This window comes from Oncorhynchus gorbuscha, linkage group LG02 (assembly GCF_021184085.1).
Source record: "Oncorhynchus gorbuscha isolate QuinsamMale2020 ecotype Even-year linkage group LG02, OgorEven_v1.0, whole genome shotgun sequence".
Taxonomy (NCBI): domain Eukaryota; kingdom Metazoa; phylum Chordata; class Actinopteri; order Salmoniformes; family Salmonidae; genus Oncorhynchus; species Oncorhynchus gorbuscha.
This window is the reverse complement of record NC_060174.1, coordinates 23,735,072-23,759,206: the sequence shown is the minus strand read 5'-3', so window position 1 is coordinate 23,759,206 and position 24,135 is coordinate 23,735,072. Positions and strand designations below refer to the sequence as shown.

The window sequence follows — 24,135 nt, the reverse complement described above, 5'->3', positions numbered from 1 at the left end:
ATAAATGGTTATATATAATTAATTTATGAGTCCAAAAATGTATGTAGCAACTAAGGATTCCCGATTTAAACTAAACCCAGATGGACAAACAATATCATTCAGACAGCTATGGAATTGGGCAGGGGGAACAGCTGCTGCAAAATGTATTATAAATTGATTTTACTCAGACAACCCTTTTCAAACTAGTGGGAACAATGCCTTGGGGAGCTCTCATCCCATGCATTACTAATGATACTATACCTCATGGCATAAGCAGTCTTCTTTTCCTGAACCCCTATTCTATTCATGCAGTATGATTGTATCATACAGGACAACCCTCCAATCTGTCACAGGTATTGCTTTGTGCCTCTTTGCTCCCTGTTCTCATCCAATTTGCCATTCATTTCCTCTTTGTAGAGAGAAGGGCCTTGGTGCATGAGTGCTGTGTGATCTAGAGTGCTTGCATGGAGAGGTGAGAGAATGTTGCTGTATTGCTGAAGGCAGCCAGGCTGGGTGGGTGGGTGTGTGTGAAGGAGGATGGGAAGTGTTGATTAGATGTCAGAGAGGAAGACATGCACTATATATACGAAAGTGTGACCCCTTAAAATTAGTGGATTTAGAGGTTTCAGCAAAACGCGTTGCTGACAGGTGTATAAAATCGAGCACACAGCTATGCAATCTCAATAGACAAACTTTGGCAGTAGAATGGCCTTACTGAAGAGCTGTTATTGTGAAGTGGAAACGTCTAAGAGCAAAAACAGCTCAGCCGTGAAGTGGTAGGCCACACAAGTTCACAGAATGGGACCGCCGAGTGCTGTAGCGCTTAAAAATCGTCTGTCCTCGGTTGCAACACTCATTCCAGAGTTCCAAACTGCCTCTGGAAGTAACGTCAGGACAAGAACTGTTCGTCAGGAGCTTCATAACATGGGTTTCCATGGCCGAGCAGATACACACAAGCCTAAGATCATAATGCACAATGCGAAGCGTCTGTTGGAGTGGTGTAAAGCTCGGCGCCATTGGACTCAGTTGAAATGCATTCTCTGGAGTGACGAATCATGCTTCACCTTCTGGTAGTCCGACAGACGAATCTGGGTTTGGTAGGTGACAGGAGAACACTACCTGACCCAATGCATAGTGCCATCTGTAAAGTTTGGTGGAGAGGAATAATGGTCTGGGGCTGTTTGTCATGGCTCGGGCTAGTCCCCTTAGTTCCAGTGAATGGAAATATTAACACTACAGCATTCAATAACATTCTAGATGATTCTGCGCTTCAAATTTTGAGGCAAAAGTTTGGGGAAGGCCCTTTCCTGTTTCAGCATAACAATGCCCCCATGCACAAAGCGAGGTCCATTCAGAAATGGTTTGTCGAGATCGTTGTGGAAGAACTTGACTGGCCTGCACAGAGCCCTTACCTCTACCCCATCAAACACATTTGGGATGAATTGGAACGCCGACTGCGAGCCAGGCCTAATCGCCCAACATCAGTGCCCGACTAATGCTCCTGTGGTTGAATGGAAGCAAGTCCCCGCAGCAATGTTCCAACATCTAGTGGAAAGCCTTCCCAGAAGAGTATAGGCTGTTATAGCAGCAAAGGGGGGACCAACTCCATATTAATTCCCATGATTTTGGAATGAGATGGTTAACGAGCAAGTGTCCACATACATTTGGTCATGTAGTGTATATCCAGGGAATCATCATCACACACGCACAAACACACACACACAGTTCCTGGCTTGGCCTTCTGGGACTCCTTATCCGTTTAATGAATCCAAGATGATGCCCATGTACCTTCCGGTGTCCCTCATTACACCATGATTAAAATGGAGAAACAAATGAATCCTATTCTCATTGACTACCACTAAAAAATAGGCTATTAAATACTCAAAGGTTGGCTGATATAGAATATTTAGTGGGGTAGATTCACAAAACTTCTAAAAGATTCAAAAAGTAGAGATAATTCTCAGCGAGTCACATTTGCCTCATTCCTACCAGATGAATGATTAGACTCTGATGCCCATGTGGCAACACTCCCTCAACAGCAGCCATAGTGTCATCTCAGTGTAGTGACATGGTGGGAACAAGTGATAAGTTGGAGTGGAGGCATCCTATCCAGAGAGACAGTTGAGAATAGTGACAGCCAGCCAGCATCGCCCAAAGCGAGACGAATCTCATTTGTAGCATTACCAAGCTCTTTGGTGTGTGAGAGGGCTGAAGAAAAGGCCTGCTTGTGACTGTGACAGTGTGGCTTCCCTCCCTCACTTCTCTCTGGCTATAGAGATTTAAAGAGCACTGTTATGGGGTGGATTAGTGGGGAGATTCGTTACGGTTCCGCTGATCTCAATGTCAGAATGAATGTTCAGAGGTTTAACAAGAATCTAGATTCCAATCTGCACCATATGCAACTTTAGAATAATTTACAATTATAAAACAGGTTGTTTGGATCCAGGATGCTGATTGGTTGATAGCAGGGAGAAATAGCATCACAATCATCGCATTCTCCGGGTAATGCATCTTAACAGTTCCATTAGAATTATCAATGCGCATACACTGTCCCACAACCCAGCCAGTTAATGTATTAACTGTACAGAGAAGTTGTGAAAGTGATATATATAATTACACAATTATAAGGCTCATCGGGTATGTCGTGCCTTATTATTGTTGTCATTGTTGTGTTTAAGTGTTAGCTGAATGGTCTGAGAGGTTATATTATTACATTACATATTACATTATACATCTAGTCTATGACCTGAGGTAACTTATTGTTAGTAAATACATGCATAAGTAGCAATAGGAATTCTCTAAGGAACATATTGAAATTGATCATGTTAAGGAAATATTTTATCATGCCAGTGAACAAATGAACCCCCTAAGGCATATTCATTCCATTTGAAACACTTAAGGTGTTTCAGTATTGAGTGCATTAGAACAGCAGAAATGGTCTCATTATAACCCTTTTGTGTGGTAACAAATTAGATTGAAAACTAAAGTGCAGGATAACTGTTTTATTTATTCTGTTTTAAGAGAGAAGTGCAGGCAGATATCAAGGCTGTCGCTGAGACCCAATAGATAGATACAGTCAATAGGCCATATGCAGTATATCCCAATAATATACAGTATGTCTGAGTTCTAGTGTCAGCTCCCAGTCAAATCTATTCAAAATGAAGAAACATTCCTGTGTTTTCTGAGTAAATCAACAGAGTATTGATTTTGTTATCAATCATAAGAAATATGGATGGCATAACTGAATAAACTTCCTCTTTCAGGTTCAGCATGAGGCCTTGTGAAGAACTGAACAGTCAAAGGTAGTTATTCGAAAACAATCATTATTGTTCCAGTCCAGGTATTGTTCAAAATATTACTTGAACAACACCCTCCTCAGATTAGCAGAACAGGAACAAGAAACAGCTACAGCGTAGCACCTGGAATACCAGAACACATACGGAGCAGAACACTGGACCAAGGTGCCCAGAATTATGCCAATCTAGTCAGAATCACCTGAAGGATCTTACTGCAACAGTGCTGACTTGGCTGTAACGTCTCATCGATAGCATGGCTGACCCTTACCAGAACAATGTGTACCACCAAGGAGGAGGTGACCCCTACGGCACCTACGGAGAGGGAGGAGACCAGGAGGGCTACGGTTACCAGGGCGAGTCCTACCCTCAGGAGGAGGATGCAGCCAGCGATGCCACGGAGGGCCATGATGACGAGGATCAGATGTACGAGGGGGAGTACCAGGGGATCCCCCACCCTGACGAGGTGAAGGCGGCCCAGAGGGCAGCGAGGGCCAAGGCCAGGCAGGCTCAGGCAGGGGCCACGGAGCTGGAGGAGCTGGCTGAGCAGTATGAGGACATCATGGAGGACTGTGGGCATGGACGGTTCCAGTGGACCCTGTTTATAGTGCTGGGCCTAGCCCTCATGGCTGACGGGGTGGAGTGCTTTGTGGTGGGGTTCGTGCTGCCCAGCGCGGAGAAGGACATGTGCTTATCCAATGGAGAGAAAGGCATGCTAGGTGAGTCATGGCTAAATGCCAACACTTGTTCGAAGACATACAACCCATATTACGTAACACTTGTCTTGTATAATGTATTGGTCAATTCATTCTGGGAAAAAGGAATAAGAGGCTGAATTAAGAGTCTGAATTGTAATGGGAAAATAATAATGTTATATCTTCAAAAAGTCTTACTTAAAGTTCTGATACCAAATGAAAGAATTTATCAGAGGACACAATTCAGTCCCTGCATGACATTCTGAGGATATCAGTGCAAACTGTAAAATCAAAGCTAATTTGTGGATTGTCTTGGGGACGGTTCCAGCCAATAGCAGCCTTGCAGTCAAAACTAGCCGGCAGGTACTTAAGTGCTCCGTAAATTAGAAAAGTTCTCAAATAAGCTAATGGCACAGTTGATTTCAAGATGAATCTGGATGCTTTTTATGCTCTACTTTACTTCAATATATTCCTGCTTAGTGAAGCATGGGAAAAATTGATTATCCGTTTCTCCACAGCAAATAACACGAGTTTGGCAACCGGAGCGATCTGCGGCATGCCACCAATCACACTGATTGAGACTATGCAGTATTTTGTAGGCCCATGTCTGAGGGAAATGTGGTTCTCTCTCCATTCCACCCTAACATAAGCAGCTAGCTCTATGCAAAAGTTGCTCTCAGAGACTGCCGTAGAATATTGCAACACACAAAGAGACATCCAAATGTTGAAAGTTTTCTACTCAAAGGCTAGATGAAAGTTTACATATCTATAAGAACTGACAGAGCTATATCAAACTAGACTTGAGAAAATGGGGTTGATAATAGGACTTCTTTGAAGAGTTGGACACATTGTTCTAGTGCAGTGTTGGATTTGAAATTCAGAGTCAGACACCACTTTGAAACCTTTGAAACCTGTGGGTAGAAGCTGTCCAAGGAGACAAGTGTCTGGGATGAGAGGGCAGTTTTTTTCTCTTTCTCCACAGCCTTCCCAGCCTCAGTGGGCCAGCAGCCCATCAGGCTGTACTGGTTGATAGTACTGAGTCAGCAGGTGGCTGAGGAGATGAGATCAATAGCCACTCTACTGACCTTGTGTCTATGATACATACTGTTCGCCTGCTGCTTCACTTCCCTTTGGCTAACTACACTCTGTCAATCACAATCACGAGCAACTTTTATTCACTGCACTGTATATTCTGTAGCCCTCAGATCTCAGACTGACTCACATAGACAAAGTAATTGCCCTTCTGGGATAATTAAAAAGATATATTATTGAATGAAATTGAATTGAATAAATAGGGTGGAGTCATATTACTTTTAGGAACTCAGGGGATACAGGATAAGCTGGATCATACACTGACCAATAATATAAAAGCAACATGTAAAGTGTTGGTCCCATGTTTCATGAGCTGAAAAAAAAGATCCCAGAAATTTACCATATGCACAAAAATCTTATTTCCATCAAATTTTGTGCACAAATTTGTTTACATCCATGTTAGTGAGTATTTCTCCTTTGCCAAGATAACCCATCCAACTGTCAGGTGTGGCATATCAATAAGATGATTAAACAGCATGATCATTACACAGGTGCACCTTGTGCTGGGAACAATAAAATACCACTCTAAAATGTGCAGTTTTGTCATACTGTTGTGACAAAACTGCACATTTTAGAGTAGTATTTTATTGTCCCCAGTACAAGGTGCACCTGTGTAATGATCATGCTGTTTAATCATCTAATGTGTAATGATCAACACAATGCTACAGATGTCTCAAGTTTTGAGGGAGTGTGCAATTGGCATGCTGACTGCAGGAATGTCCACCAGAGCTGTTGCCAGAAAATGTAATGCAAATTTCTCTACCATAAGCCTCCTCCAATGGCATTTGAGAGAATTTGGCGGTATGTCCAAATCAAATTTTATTGGACACATACATATGGTTAACAGATGTTATTGAGAGTGTAGCGAAATGCTTATGCTTCAAGATCCGACAGTGCAGCAGTATCGAACAGATAATATCTAACAATTCCATAACAAAACCTAATATTGAACAAATTCCACAACAAAACCTAGTACACACAATCTAGTAAAGGAATGGGATAAGAATATATTGGTATTAAATATATAGATGAGCAGTGACAGAGCGGCTAAGATGCAATAGATATTAAATAATAGATAGTGTAGGATACAGTATATACAGATGAGATGAGTAATGCAAGATATGTAAACATTCTTAAAGTGGCATTATTAAAGTGACCAGTGTTCCATTTATTAAAGTGGCCAGTGATATCAAGGCTGTGGGTAGGCAGCTGCCTCTCTGTGCTAGTGATTGCTGTTTAACAATCTGATGGCCTTGAAATAGAAGCTGTTGATCAATCTCTCTGTCCCAGTTTTGATGCACCTGGACTGACCTCGCCTTCTGTATGGAAGCAGGGTGAACAGGCAGTGGCTCGGGTGGTTATTTGTCCTTGATGATCTTTTTTGCCTTCCTGTGACATCGGATGTTGTAGGTGTCCTGGAGGGCAGGTAGTTTGCCCCCGATGATGCGTTGTGCAGACCGCACCACCCTCTGAAGAGCCCTGCAGTTGTGGGTGGTGTAGGTGCCGTACCAGACGGTGATAAATTGTGCACGTGTAAAAGTTTAGTGAGGGTTTTCAGTGACAAGCCACATTTTTCAGCCTCCTGAGGTTGAAGAGGTGTTGTTGCACACTGTCCATTTCAGTTTGTCAGTGATATGTACACCAAGGAACTTAAAACTTTCCACCTCTCCACTTGCTGTCCCGTCAATGTGAATCGAGGGGTGCTCCCTTTCCTGTTTCCTGAAGTCCACAATCATCTCTTTTGTTTTACTGACATTGAGTGAGAGGTTATTTTCCTGACACCACACTCCGAGGGCCCTCACCTCCTCCCTGTAGTCTGTCTTGTTGTTGGGAATCAAGCCTACCACTGTAGTGTCATCTGCAAACTTGATGATTGAGTTGAAGGCATGCATGGCCACGCAGTCATGCATGAACAGGGAGTACAGGAGGGGGCTGAGAACGCACCCTTGTGGGGACCCAGTGTTGAGGATCAGCGGAGTGCAGATGTTGTTTCGTACCTTCACCACCTGGGGGCGGCCCGTCAGGAAGTCCAGGACCCAGTTGCACAGGGTTGTGTCAAGACCCAGGGTCTCAAGCTTGATGATGAGTTTGGAGGGTACTATGGTGTTGAATGCTGATCTGTAGTCAATAAACAGCAGTCTTACATAGGTATTCCTCTTGTCTAGATGGGATAGGGCAGTGTGCAGTGTGATGGTGATTGCATCGTCTGTGGACCTATTGGGGTGGTAAGCAAATTGGAGTGGTTGTAGTGTGACAGGTAGGGTGGAGGTGATATGATCCTTGACTAGTCTCTCAAAGAACTTCATGGTGACAGAAGTGAGTGCTACGGGGCGGGGCGGTAGTCATTTAGCTCAGTTACCTTAGCTTTCTTGGGAACAGGAACAATGGTGGCCATCTTGAAGCATGTGGGGACAGCAGACTGGGATAGGGATTGATTGAATGTGTCCGTAAACACACCAGCCAGCTGGTCTGCGCATGCTCTGAGGACACAGCTAGGGATGCCGTCTGGGCTGGCAGCCTTGCGAGGATTAACACATTTAAATGTTTTACTCACGTCAGCAACGGAGAAGGAGAGCCCCAATCTTTGTTTGGGGGCCGCGTCGGTGGCACCTTATTGTCCTCAAAGCACGCAAAGAAGTTGTATAATTTGTCTGGAAGCAAGACGTCGATGTCCGCGACGGGGCTGGTTTTCTTTTTGTAATCCGTGATTGTCTGTAGAACCTGTTTGAACCGTTTAATTTCGAACTTCACTTTGTCTCTAAAAGGAGGGCAGGCCTCACATCCGGCCTCACAACCGCAGACCATGTGTATGGAGTTGTGTGGGAAAGCGGTTTGCTGATGTAAACGTTGTGAATAGAGTGCCCCATTGTGGCGGTGGGGTTATGATATGGGCAGGCATGAGCTTCGGACAATGAACACAATTGCACTTTATCGATGGCAGTTTGAATGCAGATGATGAGATCCCGAGGCCCTTTGTCGTGACATTCACCCGCCGCCATCACCTCATGTTTCAGCAAGATAATGCATGCTCCCATGTCGCAAGGATCTGTACACAATTCTTGGGAGCTGAAAATATCCTAGTTCTTCCATGGCCTGCATACTCACCATGTACAACAGGTGTTCCAGCAACATCGCACAGCCTTTGAAGAGGATCGAGACAACATTCCATAGGCCACAATCAACAGCCTGATCAACTCTATACGAAAGAGTTGAGTCGCGCTGCATGAGGCAAAAGGTGGCAACACCAGATACTGACTGGTGTTCTGATCCATGCCCCTACCTTTTTATTAAGGTATCTGTGACCAACAGATGCATATCTGTATTCCCAGTCATGTGAAATCCATTGAATAGGGCCTAATTTATTTATTTCAATTGACTGATTTCCTTATATGAACTGTAACTCAGTGAAATCGTAGAAACTGTTGCATGTTACGTTTATATTTTTGTTTGGTATACTTATCTTGTGTAACATCCAGATTTAAAAAGAACAAGTTAGCAGCTTTCCTGTTTAAGTGTGGCATGATTACAAATTCAGTCAGGTATCCTATTAGTTATTCACTATCTCATCTTGCCCTAAATGCTGCTCTTTACGGTAATTTAATCTACAGTTTATCCAATGCCCCTCAACATTTTTCATTCCAAATGTACAGAATACACTACAGTTTACTTCAATGGTTTAGAATTTGACTTCCTAACCATAATCAATCAGCCTCAATTGGTCTACTAAAATATGAGATGTCTCTAATTCACACTTTCACTGTGATCACTGCAAACATTCTGACTCAATGGATGTAAACTGTCCAATCAGAAGGCAGAGTGGCAGCACTGTCACTGTTCTACAGGGAGAGGAGGTTGGGGGATTGATCCTCATCTCCATATGTTTATCCATTGACAGCAGGCCCGAGTCTTCGCTCTCAAACCAGTCATCACCCACACCCCCCATGGCATTGCCATCTGCAGTGACATCATGCCACCATGCTAGGCGCTGGCACTTGGCACAGGCTGCTGGTGGTAAAATGTGTTCTTTTTGGGAGATTCTTCCCCAGTGATAGAGTTAGGTTGATAGGCTACAGGTAAGCTGAGATGTACAAATAAAGTGCATAGAAAAGTGCTCTCATCTGCAATAGTCAAGCAGGCCACTGATGTACAGTACTTGAATGGGCACATGAATTATATCTACGGTTGGAAATTTACATACACTTAGGTTGGAGTCATTAACTCGTTTTCAACAACTACACAAATTTCTTGTTTCTAATTTTGGCAAGTCTGTTAGGACATCTACTTTGTGCATGACACAAGTAATTTTTCCAACAATTGTTTACAGACAGATTATTTCACTTATAATTCACTGTATCACAATTAAAGTGGGTCAGAAGTTTACATACACTAACTTGACTGTGCCTTTAAACAGCTAGGAAAACTCCAGAAAATGATGTCATGGCTTTAGAAGCTTCTGAGAGGCCTAATTGACATAATTTCAGTCAATTGGATGTGTACCTGTGGGTGTATTTCAAGTCCTACCTTCAAATGCAGTGCCTTTTTGCTTGACATCATGTGAAAATCAAAAGAAATCAGTCAAGACTTAAGAAAAAAAATTGTAGACCTCCACAAATCTGGTTCATCCTTGGAAGCAATTTCCAAACACCTGAAGGTACCACGTTCATCTGTACAAACAATAGTACGCACGTATAAACACCATGAGACCACGCAGCCGTCATACCGCTCGGGAAGGAGACACTTTCTGTCTCCTAGAGATGAACGTACTTTGGTGTGAAAAGTGCAAATCAATCCCAGAACAACATCAAAAGACCTTGTGAAGATGCTGGAGGAAACAGGTACAAAAGTATCTACATCCACAGTAAAACAAGTCCTATATCGACATAACCTGAAAGGCCGCTCAGCATGGAAGAAGCCACTGCTCCAAAACCGCCATAAAAAAGCCAGACTGCGGTTTGCAACTGTACATGGGGACAAAGATTGTACTTTTTGGAGAAATGTTCTCTGGTCCTGATGAAACAAAACTGGAACTGTTTGGTCATAATGACCATCGGTATGTTTGGGGGGAAAAGGGGGCTTGCAATCCGAAGAACACCATCCCAACCGTGAAGCACGGGGTGGCAGCATCATGTTGTGGGGGTGCTTTGCTGCAGGTGGGACTGGTGCCCTTCACAAAATAGATGGCATCATGAGGTAGGAAAATAATGTCGATATATTGAAGCAACATCTCAAGGCATCAGTCAGGAAGTTAAAGATTGGTTGCAAATGGGTCTTCCAAATGGACAATGACCCCAAGTATACTTCCAAAGTTGTGGCAAAATGGCTTAAGGACGACAAAGTCAAGGTATTGGAGTGGACATCACAAAGCCCTGACCTCAATCCCATAGAAAATTGGTGGGCAGAACTGAAAGTGTGTGCGAGCAAGGAGGCCTACAAACCTGACTCAGTTACACCAGCTCTGTCAGGAGGAATGGGCCAAAATTCACCCAACTTATTGTGGGAAGCTTGTGGAAGGCTACCCGAAACGTTTGACCCAATTTAATCAATTTAAAGGCAATGCTACCAAATACTAATTGAGTATGTAAACTTCTGACCCACTGGGAATGTGATGAAAGAAATAAAAGCTGAAATAAATCATTCTCTCTACTATTATACTGACATTTCACGGGATTAAATGTCAGGAATTGTGAAAAACTGAGTTTAAATGTATTTGGCTAAGGTGTATGTAAACTTCCGACTTCAACTGTACTTATCTGAGGCTTAAATTAATAGGCTTTATTACTCAAGGTTAGAAAATACTGTACTTTCTGAGGCAGAAACTCACACCTTCATGATTATATCAAATGTCAGCGTTTAGCGTACTTAAACAAAAACATATATTTTTTTAATGCAAGCATTCCTTTTTTTATGCAAGCATTCATTATATGCTAAAAATAGGTGTTCCAGTCAAGCTTTGAGAGATGGACAAATGCACACATTAAATACTTATGTTTCTTTTGAGACAGGTTAAAGTCCTAAAAGTGGTATGACATTGAAATATGATACCTGTTAAGGCTTCACAAAATACCATTCAAGGCTATTCAATTTGACCAAAAATAAATGTTGTCTGAAATGCGATTTTACCTCTCTGACCTAGCCTTGAGAATGAGTCAGAATGCAGAGTACAAAAATATATTTACAAATGCACAACTATTCCAAAAATGTTTTTTTTTGTTTTTTGGGTATTTTCAGTTAAAATATATTGTATTACACCGAGAGATTTCTCAATACTGCCCTAGGACATTGCCCTCCACTGTCTGTCTGTCAGGAGGGATGTACAAGCCTGTCTCCTGGTGGACAACATCAAAAGTGGCACCAATGTCTAGATATCCAGTTTCAGCATTGCTGCCGAGGCTGTGGTAGTTGTTGAGCATTCAAAAACAACTCTATATACTGTATGTCATCAAAGGTGTCCCTAAAATACCGTTCTGTGATCCATAAAAGCACACCGCATCACCAGAATGTATGGTCACCTCAAGTGTGCTGAGTGGAATCTACCTTCCTCTTTATTCACTGAGTTCAAATCAGTAGATACATGTCTGCTAGTGAACTGTACCTGTGCTGGCTACTAACTGTGTCTTGCCTTTCTCTCTCTCCTGCAGGTTTGATAGTGTTCCTGGGCATGATGGTTGGGGCGTTCATCTGGGGAGGCATGGCAGACAAACTGGGCCGCCGGAAGTGTCTGATCTGGGCACTCACCATCAACTGTGTCTTCGCCTTCTTCTCCTCCTTCGCCCAGGGATATTTCTTCTTTCTCTTCTTTAGGCTCATCTCCGGCATCGGGTAAGAAAGACCCCATCTATTGAGACAGGGGAAACAAGAGATGAGTTTCTACTTGAAGGAATTAGGGTTGTGAATGGGATGCTATAGGACAAGTGAACATGATCCTTTCGACCTGATAAAATAGACTTTGAACAACGTAACGGTTACAAAGCCACAGCCTCTGAAGAAGCTACATAGAAGAGGCAGTAGTTACTGTAGGACTCGTGCTAGATTACACTTCCTCCCATGTTCAGCACATTCAGAGCTACTCTCCTCCTCCACCTACAACAATGCAGCATTGTGCTATCTCAGAATAGCGTTGTTCCACAGGGATGTAAGCAAGCTTTGCTTACTGACTCCAGAATCAGGTCAAAGCGTACGCAAAAACATTGTGTATACAGAAGACCTCAGCTGGAGGAGCATGGCGTATTAGACTATTGTGTATCTATGTATGGTTGGATATTAGTGGAAGCTCAAACTACTTACCTTAAACTACTGACCTTTCGGAAATGTAACTGATTACAAAAATATTGAAGTCTGTTCTTCCTCGAAAAATAGATGATTAATCTAGGGACTTCCTGGATTCATAATGGTGAAATAAAAAAGCAAATATCTTGTGTAATCTACAATCATAATCTGTCAGTGAGTTCCTATACTAATCCTCTGTATCTCCCTTCAGTATTGGAGGTTCTGTCCCCATCGTCTACTCCTACTTCTCAGAGTTCCTTCAGATGGATAAGAGGGGGGAACACCTGAGCTGGCTGTGTATGTTCTGGATGGTGGGAGGCATCTATGCCTCCTTCACAGCCTGGGGCATCATCCCTCACTATGGTACAGTAAAATACTGCATACTAAACACTCAACAGACAACCCTTACTATATCGGCCATGACCTGGGATTAATATCATCCTCCTTGCTGACATAAGCAAGTTCACCCAAGTTCAGCTACAGCAGTCCCTGCATTGGATGTTATGGAAACGTAACACGACTAAGCCACAGGAGGTTGGCGACACCTTAATTGGGGAGAATGTGCTTGTGGTAACGGCTGGAGTGGAATAGGTGGAATGGTATGCCATTCCAGTTGCTACGTTCCAGCCGTTATTATGAGCTGTCCTCACCTCAGCAGTCTCCACCGGACTAAGCATATGTGTTGGGTTAATTAACTGGCTGATAGATTTGTAATCCTAATATTAGTCTGTAAACACACCTATAGACCCAGGGAGTGATTTGGCTTGTGTTCCAGGTTCTAGAGTCTAGACACAGGTAATGGATGATGATTGTGTGGTGGCTGTATTTTATTGTGCTGTGTTCCAGGCTGGGGCTCTAGACCGAGATAATGACTGAGGTTGTATGTTGTGTGTTGTGTTCCAGGCTGGGGCTCTAGACCAAGATAATGACTGAGGTTGTATGTTGTGTGTTGTGTTCCAGGCTGGGGCTTCAGCATGGGGACAGAGTTCCAGTTCCACAGCTGGAGGGTGTTTGTGCTGGTCTGTGCCCTGCCTGCCATCACCTCCCTGGTGGGGCTCATGTTCATGCCTGAGAGCCCCAGGTTCCTCCTGGAGGTAAGATCTATTTTCTTAAGATTAAGATGAACAGTACAGGAACGTAATACTCCGGACCTTTAACATATTGTGTTGATCATACAATATTTTCATACAAAACCCCAAACAGAGTTTGCAGGTGTATTTGGTTTAAAAACACACACAACTGAAATGTGTGGACTATAGGGAGGTTTTGACTTACAGTGCAACGATGTGCGCTGAGAGTCAGGAAGCAAGTTCAGGGAGTGAGTGTTTTTAATAAATAAACGCAACATAATATGAAACATGACCAATGCACAGATATGAAATACAGTATGTGGCTGTCTTTGACAGAATGCCAAACATGACGAGGCCTGGATGATCCTGAAGAATGTCCATGACACCAACTGGAGGGCAAAGGGCCAGCCTGAGAAGGTCTTCCAGGTGTGTAGAGACAACATCACAGATGACCACTAAATAACCCTTGCTTGAAGGGCTGCTTTGCCATTTTCAGCTTCACAGAATATAATGAAACAAAGTGAACATCATTTCATTCCCCTCAGGTGACACACATCAAGGCTCCTAAGACCCAGGAGGATGAGTTCATTGAGATCCAGAGTGCCACAGGGACGGCTATGCAGCGTTGGGCCATCCGGACCCTCACTCTGTGCAAACTGGTAGGACCAAACACATTACTAATACCAACAGGCTATTAGTATGGGATGTGTCACTATGCTGTGTTTTCATTGCAGGTGCTGAAGAACGTTGCTTCTCTCTTGGGACCTGAGCTGAGACTGAGTACACTGTTCATGGCCATCATCTGGTTCACCATGGCTTTCAGGTAAATACAGTGCCTTCCACATTTTGTTACCTTACAGCCTTATTCAAAAATGTATTACATTGTTTTTATTCCTCATCAATCTACACACAATACCCCATAATGACAAAGCTAAAACAGTTTTTCTGAAAATGTTGTTAATTTATTAAAAAGAAAAAATTTAAATATCACATTTTACGTAAGTATTCAGACCGTTTACTCAGTAATTTGTTGAAGCACCTTTGGAAGCGCCAAATACTTACAAGCCCTTAACCAACAATGCAGTTCAAGAAATGTAGATAAGAAAATATTTACTAAATCAACTAAAGTAAAAATATTGAATCAAACCAAAACGTAACACACGAAAATGACATAACAATAATGAGACTATATACCGGGGTACTGGTACCAAGTCAATGTGCGGGGTTACAGATTAGTCGAGGTAATTTGTAAAGTGACTATGCATAGGTAATAAACAACGAGTAGCAGCTTTCAATGTAAATAGTCCGGGTGGCCATTTGATTAATTGTTCAGCCGTTTTATGGCTTGGGGGTAGAAGCTGTTAAGGAGCCTTTTGATCCTAGACTTGGCATAGCTTGCCATGCGGTAGTAGAGAGAACACTCTATGACTTAGGTGACTGGAGTCTTTGACAATTTTTTGGGCCTTCCACTGACACCGCCTAGTATATAGGTCCTGGATGTCAGGAAGCTTGGCCCCAGTGATTTAGTGAGCCGTACGGATTACCCTCTGTACCACCTTACCGTCAGATGCCGAGCAGTTGCCATACCAGACGGTGATGCAACTGGTCAGGATGCTCTCGATGGTGCAGCTGTATAACTTCTTTTCATTCTCCTGAGGGGCAAAAGTTGTTGTCATGCCCTCTTCACAACTGTCTTGTTGTGTTTGGACCATGATCTTTAGTTGGTGATGTGGACACCAAGGAACTTGAAACTCTCGACCTGCTCCACTACAGCCCTGTCGATGTTAATGGTGGCCTGTTTACCCCTCATTTTCCTGTAGTCCTCAATCAGCTCCTTTGTCTTGCTCACATTGAGGATGAGGTTGTTGTCCTTGCACCACACTGCCAGGTCTCTGACCTCCTCCCTATAGTCTTGTCTCATCATTGCCGGTGATCAGACCTACCACTGTTGTGTCGTCAGCAAACCTAAGGATGGCGTTGGAGTCATGCTTGGCCATGCAGTCGTGGCTGTACAGGGAGAACAGGACGGGACTAAGCACTCACCCTTGATGGCAGATGTGTTGTTGCCTACCCTTACAACCTCGGGGCAGCCCGTCAGGAAGTCCAGAATCCAGTTTCAGAGGGAGGTGTTTAGTCCCAGGGTCCTTAGCTCAGTGAAGAGCTTTGTGGGCACTATGCTTTGAACGCTGAGCTGTAGTCAATGAACACCATTCTTGCATAGGTGTTAATTTTGTCCAGGTGGGAAAGTGCAGTGTGGAGTGCGATTGAGATTGCGTCATCTGTGGATCTTTTGAGGTGGTATGCGAATTGGAGTTGGTCTATGGTTTCCGGCATGGGGCTGTTGATGTGAGCCATGACCAGCCTTTCAAAGCACTTCATGGATAAAGACGTGAGCGCTACGGGGTGGTAATCATTTAGGCAGGTTACCTTCGCTTCTTGGGCACAGGGACTATGGTGGTCTGTTTGAAATAGGTAGGTATTACAGACTCGGTCACCGAAAGTTTGAAAATATCAGTGAAGACACTTGTCAGTTGGTCTGTGCATGCTTTGAGTACATATCCTGGTAATCCGTCTGGCCCTGCGGCTTTGTGAATGTTGACCTGTTTGAAGTTCTTGCTCACATCGGCTACGGAGAGTGTGATCACACAGTTATCCGGAACAGCTGGTGCTCTCCCTTTGTAGTCCGTAACATTTTTCAAGCCTTGCCACATCCGACAAGTGTAAGTCGCGTGTATTAGGATTCAATCTTAGTCCTGTATTGATGCTTTGCCTCTTTGATGATTCCTTTGAAGGCATAGCGGGATTTCTTATAAGCATCCAGATTAGTGTCCCGCTCCTTGAAAGTGGCAGCTCTAGCCTTTAGCTCAGTGCGGATGTTGCTTGTAATCCATGGCTTCTGGTTGGGAAATGTACATACGGTCACTCGATGCACTTATTGATGAAGCCGGTGACCGAGGTGATATACTCCTCAATACCATTGGATGAATCTCGGAACATATTCTAGTCTTTGTTATAAAAACAGTCCTGTGCGAGTCACTGGTACCACTTGTTTTAGTTTTTGCTTGTAAGCAGGAATCAGGCGAATAGAATTATGGTCTGATTTGCCAAATGGAGGGAGAGGAAGAGCTTTGTATGCGTCTCTGTGTGTGGGGTAAAGATGGTCCAGAGTTTTTTCCATCTGGTTGCACATGTGATGTGCTGGTAGAAATGAGGTAAAATGGATTTAACTTGGCCTGCATTAAGTCACCGGCCACTAGGAGCACCGCTTCTGGATGAGCATTTTCTCGTCCTTATACAGCTCATTGAGTGCAGTCTTAGTTCCAGCATCAGTTTGTGGTGGTCAATAGACGGCTATGAATAATATAGATGACAACTCTCTTGGTAGATAGTGTGGTCTACAGCTAATCATGTGGAATTCTACCTCAGGCGAGCAATACCTCGAGACTTCTTTAATATTAGACATCGCTCACCAGCAGTTATTGACAAAGAGAAGCTCCCCTCGACTTATCAGATGTAGCTGCTCTGTCCTTCTGATGCACAGAGAAGCCAGCCAGCTCTATATTATCCGTGTCGTCATTTAGCCATGTCTCAGGGAAACACAAGATATTACACTTTTTAATATCCTGTTGCTAGGATAGTCTTAATCGTACATCGTCCAGTTTGTTTTAAATGATTGCATGTTCTTGGGGACCTTCTTAACCTACTCCTCGTCTAATTCTTACAAGGCACCCCGTCCTCCTTCCCCTTTTTTTCTGTCTTTTTCACACTTATGACTGGGATTTGGGCCTTGTCTTGACAGAGCAGTATATCCTTCGAGTCGCACTCATTAAAGAAAAAATCTTTGTCCAGTTCCAGGTGAGTAATTGCTGTTCTGATTTCCAGAAGCTCTTTCAGTCATAAGAGACAGTAACAGCAACATTACGTACAAAATGAGTTACAAACAATATGAAATAATAAAACAAAATAGCACAGTTGGTTAGGAGCCTGTAAAACGGCAGCCATCCCCTCCGGCACACCTGTATTTGGGGAGTTTCTTCCATTCTTCTCTGCAGATCCTCTCAAGCTCTGTCAGGTAGGATGGGAAGCGTTTCTGCACAGCTATTTTCAGGTCTCTCTAGAGTTGTTCGATTGGGTTCATGTCCGGGCATCAAGGACATTCAGAGACTTGTCCCAAAGCCACTCCTACGTTGTCTTGGCTGTGTGCTTAGGGTCGTTGTCCTGTTGGAAGGTGAACCTTCGCCCCAGTCTGAGGTCTTGAGCAGGTTTTCATCAAGGACCTCTCTGCCCTTTGCTCCGTTCATCTTTGCCTCGATCCTGACAAGTCTCCCAGTCCCTGCCGTTGAAAAACATCCCCACAGCATGATGCTGCCACCACCATGCTTCACCATAGGGATGGTGCCAGGTTTTCTCCAGACGTGACGGTTGTCATTCAGACCAAAGATTTCAATCTTGGTTTCATCAGACCAGAGAATCTTGTTTCTTATGGTCTGAGAGTCTTTAGGTGCCTTTTGGCAAACTCCAAGCGGACTGTCATGTGCCTTTTTATTGAGGACTGGCTTCCATCTCGCCACTCTATCATAAAGGCCTGATTGGTGAGATTGCAGAGATGCTTGTCCTCCTGGAAGGTTCTCCCATCTCCACAGAGGAACTCTAGAGCTCTGTCAGAGTGACCATCGGGTTTTTGGTTACCTCCCTGACCAAGGCCCTTCTCCCCCGATTGCTCAGTTTAGCCGGGCGGCCAGCTCTAGGAAGAGTCTTGGGGGTTCCAAACTTCTTCTGTTTAAGAATGAGGGAGGCCACTGTGTTCTTGGGGAGCTTCAATGCTGCTGAAATGTTTTGGTAGCCTTCCCCAGATATGTGACTTGATACAAGCTCTATGGACAATTCCTTCAACCTTTTTGCTCTGAGCAAAGAGTTTGCATACTTATGTAAGAAGGAATTTCTGTTTTTTTATTTTATAAATTTGTTCATTTCTAAAACCTGTTTTCCCTTTGTCATTATGGGGTATTGTGTGTAGATTGCTGACAATGTTATTTTTTTAAAGTCCATTTTGAATAAGGCTGTAACGTAACAAAACGTGAAAATATTCAAGGGGTCTGAATACTTTCCGAAGGTACTGTATATGTACAATATATGTGATGCTAAACAGGAAAGATTGTATACTGTGTAAATACCTGTCGATACAGACTGTGTCCCAAATCGCATCAAATTCCTCCCATGGGCCCTGGTCAAAAGCAGTGTACTATATAGGGAATAGGGTGCCATTTAGGATGCCAAATTACTGTATTTTAATTTTTGTCTACTGTGGTCCAATAACGCTGATACCATCGTATTTCAGTTACTATGGACTGGGTGTGTGGTTCCCTGACATGATCAAATACCTTCAGCAAGAGGAGTATGAGTCCAAAGTCAAGGTGTTCCACAGAGAGAGAGTAGAACGCTTCCACTTCAACTTCTCCCTGGAGAATCAGATCCACAGAGAGGGAGAATACATCAATGACAAGTATGTAATATCCATGCTCTACCTTCTGGCCCTTCTAAGTACTACACCCCAGCAACACCTAGTAATACTGTATTACAACAATTTATCATTGTCATGTCTCTTGATAATATCACAATCTAACATATCATTCTATGTAAGTACGGCACGTATTATTTATTTCACAATGATACAGACAATATTGAGGAAGGACTGTGCTCTCTGTCTTTCTAGCATGTAATGTGCCAAGTCATAAAAAAGTCAGGAATCATGCGTTTGTGTTCTATCCCTTTAGGTTCATCAACATACAGATGAAGTCTGTTAAGTTTGAGGATTCACTGTTTGAAGATTGTTACTTTGAGGACATCGAGTCCACTGAAACAATATTTGAGAACTGTACCATCAGGTCCACCGTCTTCTATAACACAGGTGGGAGCCGCTGGAGGTGTTACAGTAGGCCAACCAATGCACCACATTGTCAACAAGTTTAACCCTTTTGGAATGTTTCCAAAATGAAAAAAGGTTCAACAGAGATTGAACTTTTGCAAAAATCAAGTCCTGCTCAATATGAATGAATGATATATACTGACAATGCAGTATGTAATGCATTTCAAAATCATCAATTACCGTTGCTATATTTCACTGAAAACAGACAGTACATATTGACCAGTGGACTGAGAATTGCAAAGCCATTAATGTTTCTCCAAGTACACTATTTATGTTAAATTGTTGGAATTGTCACGTTTCCTCCAGATCTGTATGAGGAAAGGTTCATAGACTGTAGGCTGGAGAACACCACATTCCTCCATAATAAGAAGGGTTGTCACTTGGACATTGACGAGAAGAACGATGTGCTCATCTACCTGGTCAGCTTCCTGGGGTCCCTGGCTGTTCTACCTGGCAACATCATATCAGCTCTGTTCATGGAGAAGATAGGCAGGGTTAAAATCATAGGTGAGTTGGTCTGTATTGGACAAAGTACAATGGTAATAGGTTTCTATGATTTTAACTGTATTGGTTCTTACAATTGACAGGTAGGACAGGTGTAGATTAAGTGTATAGCAGCAGCTCAGTTATTGTTCTGACATTCTGCTCTTCAATTGGCAGATGAGAAAAGTATGAGCATTGAGTTTTATAAGGGTGTGAGCCTTGATATACGATCAAGGAACATCGAAGTGTGATTGAATCTTACCGCACACCTCACGGCTCCATCTCCCTCTGCACATGATGTGCCAGTGCCACTGAGCTCACTGCTTCCTACTATGATCCCAATCTCCTCCTCCCTTTGCAGGCCTCTCCATGCTGATCTCAGCTGGCTGCACCCTCTTCCTGTTCCTGAGCTTCAGTCAGGCGGCCATCATAGCCTGGCAGTGTCTGTTCTGTGGGGTCAGCGTGGCAGCGTGGAACGGCATTGAGGTCATCACAGTGGAACTTTACCCAGCCTCCAAAAGGTACAGTACAGCAATCTGGAAATCAGACATGAATGTATTAGCTAGGCCCATCTAATTTATTATATTGTGCCTATTGGAAATAGATTGTTGATATGATATTGTATGATTTGCTTCATACTGTTAAAAGTATGTCAACCCATTATCATCAGTTACTGAATAAAGTGGATGTAAAATGGTACATTTAAATTAAATCTTTATTTAACTAGGCAAGTCGGTTAAGAACAAATTATTATTTACAATGATGGCCTACCCCGGCTGCGCCAATCACAGCCAGATGTGATACAGCCTGGATTCGAACCAGGGACTGTAGTGACGCCTCTTGCACTGAGATGCAGTGCCTTAGACAGCTGCACCACTGTGTCCCCTGTGGTGTATTTAACCGATGTCCCTAACCTCCTCCAACAGAGCCACAGCGTTTGGGGTGTTGAATGCTCTCTGTAAGCTGGCGGCCATCCTGGGCACCTCCATTTTTGCCTCCTTTGTGGGGGTCACCAAAGTTGTCCCCATCCTCCTCTCCTGTACTGCTCTGGTGTGTGGAGGTCTGGTGGCCCTCAAGCTACCTGAGACCCGGGAGAAGATCCTCCAGTGAGGAGGTCATACTGGCTAAAGGTCACAGGAGCAAGGAGCCACCTTTACAGGCGGAGTTCCTCTGGAAGACACACAGGCATTATGCAAGATTGGTTGTAACCACCTGGAACTGACAAGAGTTTGTTCCACCAACATAAAGATCCTTTAATTACATGCTAACTAACAGTGTTCTTCATTGTCTGTTCTGTCTCACTAGTTATGATGTGTTTGGAGTGAAAAGCTTTCAAATCAACTCCAAAAATCTAAATTATTATTGGGATTAAATGGGAATTTTTCTCCAATTCCTTATCTATTGGCCTAAAAACCATAGTTTGCCCCATTAATGTACAATATTGTTGACACAAGATAAGAATGGGAAAATATGTAAACCTCTTGATGGAGACTGGTAACCAGAAACAGATTTCTGGTCAAGAGAATCTTTCTCCAATGCCATTTTGAATTCAGGTACTGTCTTATTTTGCTAAAATGTTGTTGTTTTAATCTTGGCCCTGCCTTAATGAATACTTATCAACTCAAACACTCTATCTTCTCTCTAAAATGTAAACTATATTGACTGTAGTGTAGCACTCCCTCCATGTATTCTCATCTTGTGTTTCAATCAACCCACAGTATGTAGTGGGAGGACAGCAAATATCCTTCACATCTATACTGTATTTTTGAATCATTACCTTTAGTTGAGTGTTTGAGGTTATAGTCCATTAACAAGGGGTATATTCAGTAGGTTGCCATTTAGGGAACCGCATACAACTGCTATTTACTGCAGTGTTCTCCATCAAATTGAGGAGATCACGTATTTGGCCGTTCCATTCGAATCTTATTTTCAGAAAAGCTCTGAAAATGTAATCCTGCTGAATATGCACTTGCAATCAAACCAAAAAAATTGCATTCCAATTTTCCAATTGAATCTAACTTGCAACTTCATTCAGCAAACTGTTTGGTCCTACAGTGTGTTTGTGTGCTTGATGTAAATGTTCTCAGTTTCTCACTTGGGCTGTGGTTTATTTGTGTTGTCTATGCAACGACATCTTTAGTTTTTCTGTGGAAGTGGTACCACATAGGAATACGGGGGAAAAAATGAGTTTTAAAATATGTGGGGGAAATGCTCTTATTGGTGATAGGAGATTCACTGAAGCACACAGTGCTGTTACTGCTAACTGTTGACTGAGTTGCATGTGTGTGTTAGTAATGTTTGTGTCTTTCATGTGTTGTTCAAAAAGTAAGTCGTCTGAATGATGATTGCCGTCTGTGTGTGTCACTGTAAATAGCTGACTGGATTGTAGCCTGTACCGGCTTGAATTAACAATCACCTTAGTTAGTTGTTTCTTGTCAAGTATTGTGGAGCCAATTGCATTTCTTTCCAATACAAAACAAGACTTTTGCCAATTATTTCTGTCATACTAACAATCGAACAGTTACACAAACTGAGGCTTTGCTGTTGAAACACTATTTTGCATTTGACTATCCTTATTGCATCTACACCATATTCACACAATAACATATTTCAAAATAGAGAAAGCTACAAAACAAGAATAAAGGTGATGTTGCATTATCCTTTTTCAAAGTGTAGGTTTGGTTTCCTTGAGTCTATAGAACATCTGTACCATTATATGGAGGTATACACAATTATTCCCTATACATTGTGTAATACCTGTTATCAATTGAGCTGCAGGAAGAAATCCGCCTTAACTGAATGCAAGGATTCTGTCGAGCCGTAAGTTGTGTTTTCAATAAAACCTTGTTTCTTTCTCAAGCATCTTTTTGAGCAGCAGCATCACTGTTATAAAGGGATTGGCTTATGGATACACTTCTTGGGTGTATTCATGTTTGTGTCTGCATCTTTGTAAAACAGAAAGCCATACTGCATCTTTGTAAAACAGAAAGCCATACTGCATCTTTGTAAAACAGAAAGCCATACTGCATCTTTGTTTTTATATTTTTATCTCAAAATATTGTCTGTCGTGGAAAAAAAATATTTTGCATAAATTTTTTTGTTTTTGGAGTTTTGTGACTGTGAAAAGATGAAACAAATCAAATAAATCTATCAGTGTACTGTGAGCGATAGTTGGTTTGTTCTTCTTGGCATTAAGTCTGTATAGGCCACAGAGTGGTAGACAGACTTGGTTGATTCAGGTTTCTACAGTGATATGAAAGTTGTAAAATAGGAACATGAGGAACTGCACACCAGTCATTCATTCTGAATTAGAAACATGCTCTCTTACGCTTGGTTGAGATGTTTTGAGTCAGACATAGAACCCATTCAGGGGTCCCATTTTACCTATTTTGAGTGGGGGGGGTACTTCTCAACACAGAGCATTGGAGGGGGGGGGGGTTGTGGGTGGTGCTGTTTACTCTTACCAGAGGTGTGAAACAACTTACTTCACCAGGCAGTTCCTCATGGACACCAGGTCCAACAGCAGAGTGAAAATGGGAGCTGTGGAAATGTATAGGTAAAGTGGGACAGAATGCTAACAATGAATAAATCATATTTCTTCGTTTGCATATTGTATGAAGAATTGTTAACAATTATATCGGACATCTATATAGCGGCAGGTAACCTAGTGGTTAGAGCGCTGTGCCACCAATCGAAAGGTTGGTGGATCGAGTCCCCGAGCTGACAAGGTAAAAATCTGTTGTTCTACCCCTGGACAAGGCAGTTTACCCAATGTTCCTAGGCTGTCATTGTAAATAATAAATTGTTCTTAACTGACTTGCCTAGTTAAATAAAGGTTAAGATTATTATTTTTTTAATCTTGTGATCCTGTTCTGCCTGTGGCTATGGAACCTGCTGCACTGGACGTGCTATCTTGGTTCCTCTCTAGGTTTATTCCTAGGTTCCTGCCTTTCTAGGGAGTTTTTACCAGCCACTTGCTTCTATATTTGCATTGGTTGCTCTTTGGGGTTTTAGGCTGGGTATCTGTATAGCACTTTGTGACTCCTGCTGATGTAAAAAATGGCTTCATAAAATACATTTGATTGACTGACATAATAGAGGTCAACTGCTACAAATATGAATCTAGAGAACATCCATCACAGCTCTTCTCTAAAATCCCAAACAGGGCTTTAATGGTGAAAACTAGACTCACTGCTTTAGACAACTCTGGACAGCTCTGGATTGTACACCCCTGGGAAGGCTCAGGCCATGTCAAGCTGGCTGAAGGTTTTGGGGGCTTGGGGAGGGGACAGGACAGGTGCTAGCTCGGGGTCCAGCTTTCACTATGAGGT

The 24,135-nt window shown here is 42.8% G+C and overlaps 1 protein-coding gene across 1 annotated transcript in view; it reads left to right on the top strand.

Annotated features, from left to right (window-relative positions):
* Positions 1 to 22,968, top strand: part of LOC123991937 (synaptic vesicle glycoprotein 2B-like) — a 35,907-nt gene extending 12,939 nt beyond the window's left edge. Inside the window, exons 2-13 of the mRNA XM_046293389.1 lie at positions 3,243 to 3,991; positions 11,698 to 11,878; positions 12,537 to 12,688; positions 13,286 to 13,419; positions 13,732 to 13,821; positions 13,941 to 14,054; positions 14,130 to 14,218; positions 18,734 to 18,898; positions 19,170 to 19,303; positions 19,628 to 19,828; positions 20,166 to 20,325; positions 20,731 to 22,968. Of these exons, the coding sequence (XP_046149345.1) occupies positions 3,529 to 3,991; positions 11,698 to 11,878; positions 12,537 to 12,688; positions 13,286 to 13,419; positions 13,732 to 13,821; positions 13,941 to 14,054; positions 14,130 to 14,218; positions 18,734 to 18,898; positions 19,170 to 19,303; positions 19,628 to 19,828; positions 20,166 to 20,325; positions 20,731 to 20,914 (2,067 nt within the window). The 5' untranslated portion in view covers positions 3,243 to 3,528 and the 3' untranslated portion in view covers positions 20,915 to 22,968. The remainder of the gene's footprint in view (positions 1 to 3,242; positions 3,992 to 11,697; positions 11,879 to 12,536; positions 12,689 to 13,285; positions 13,420 to 13,731; positions 13,822 to 13,940; positions 14,055 to 14,129; positions 14,219 to 18,733; positions 18,899 to 19,169; positions 19,304 to 19,627; positions 19,829 to 20,165; positions 20,326 to 20,730) is intronic.
* Positions 22,969 to 24,135: the final 1,167 nt, after the last annotated feature.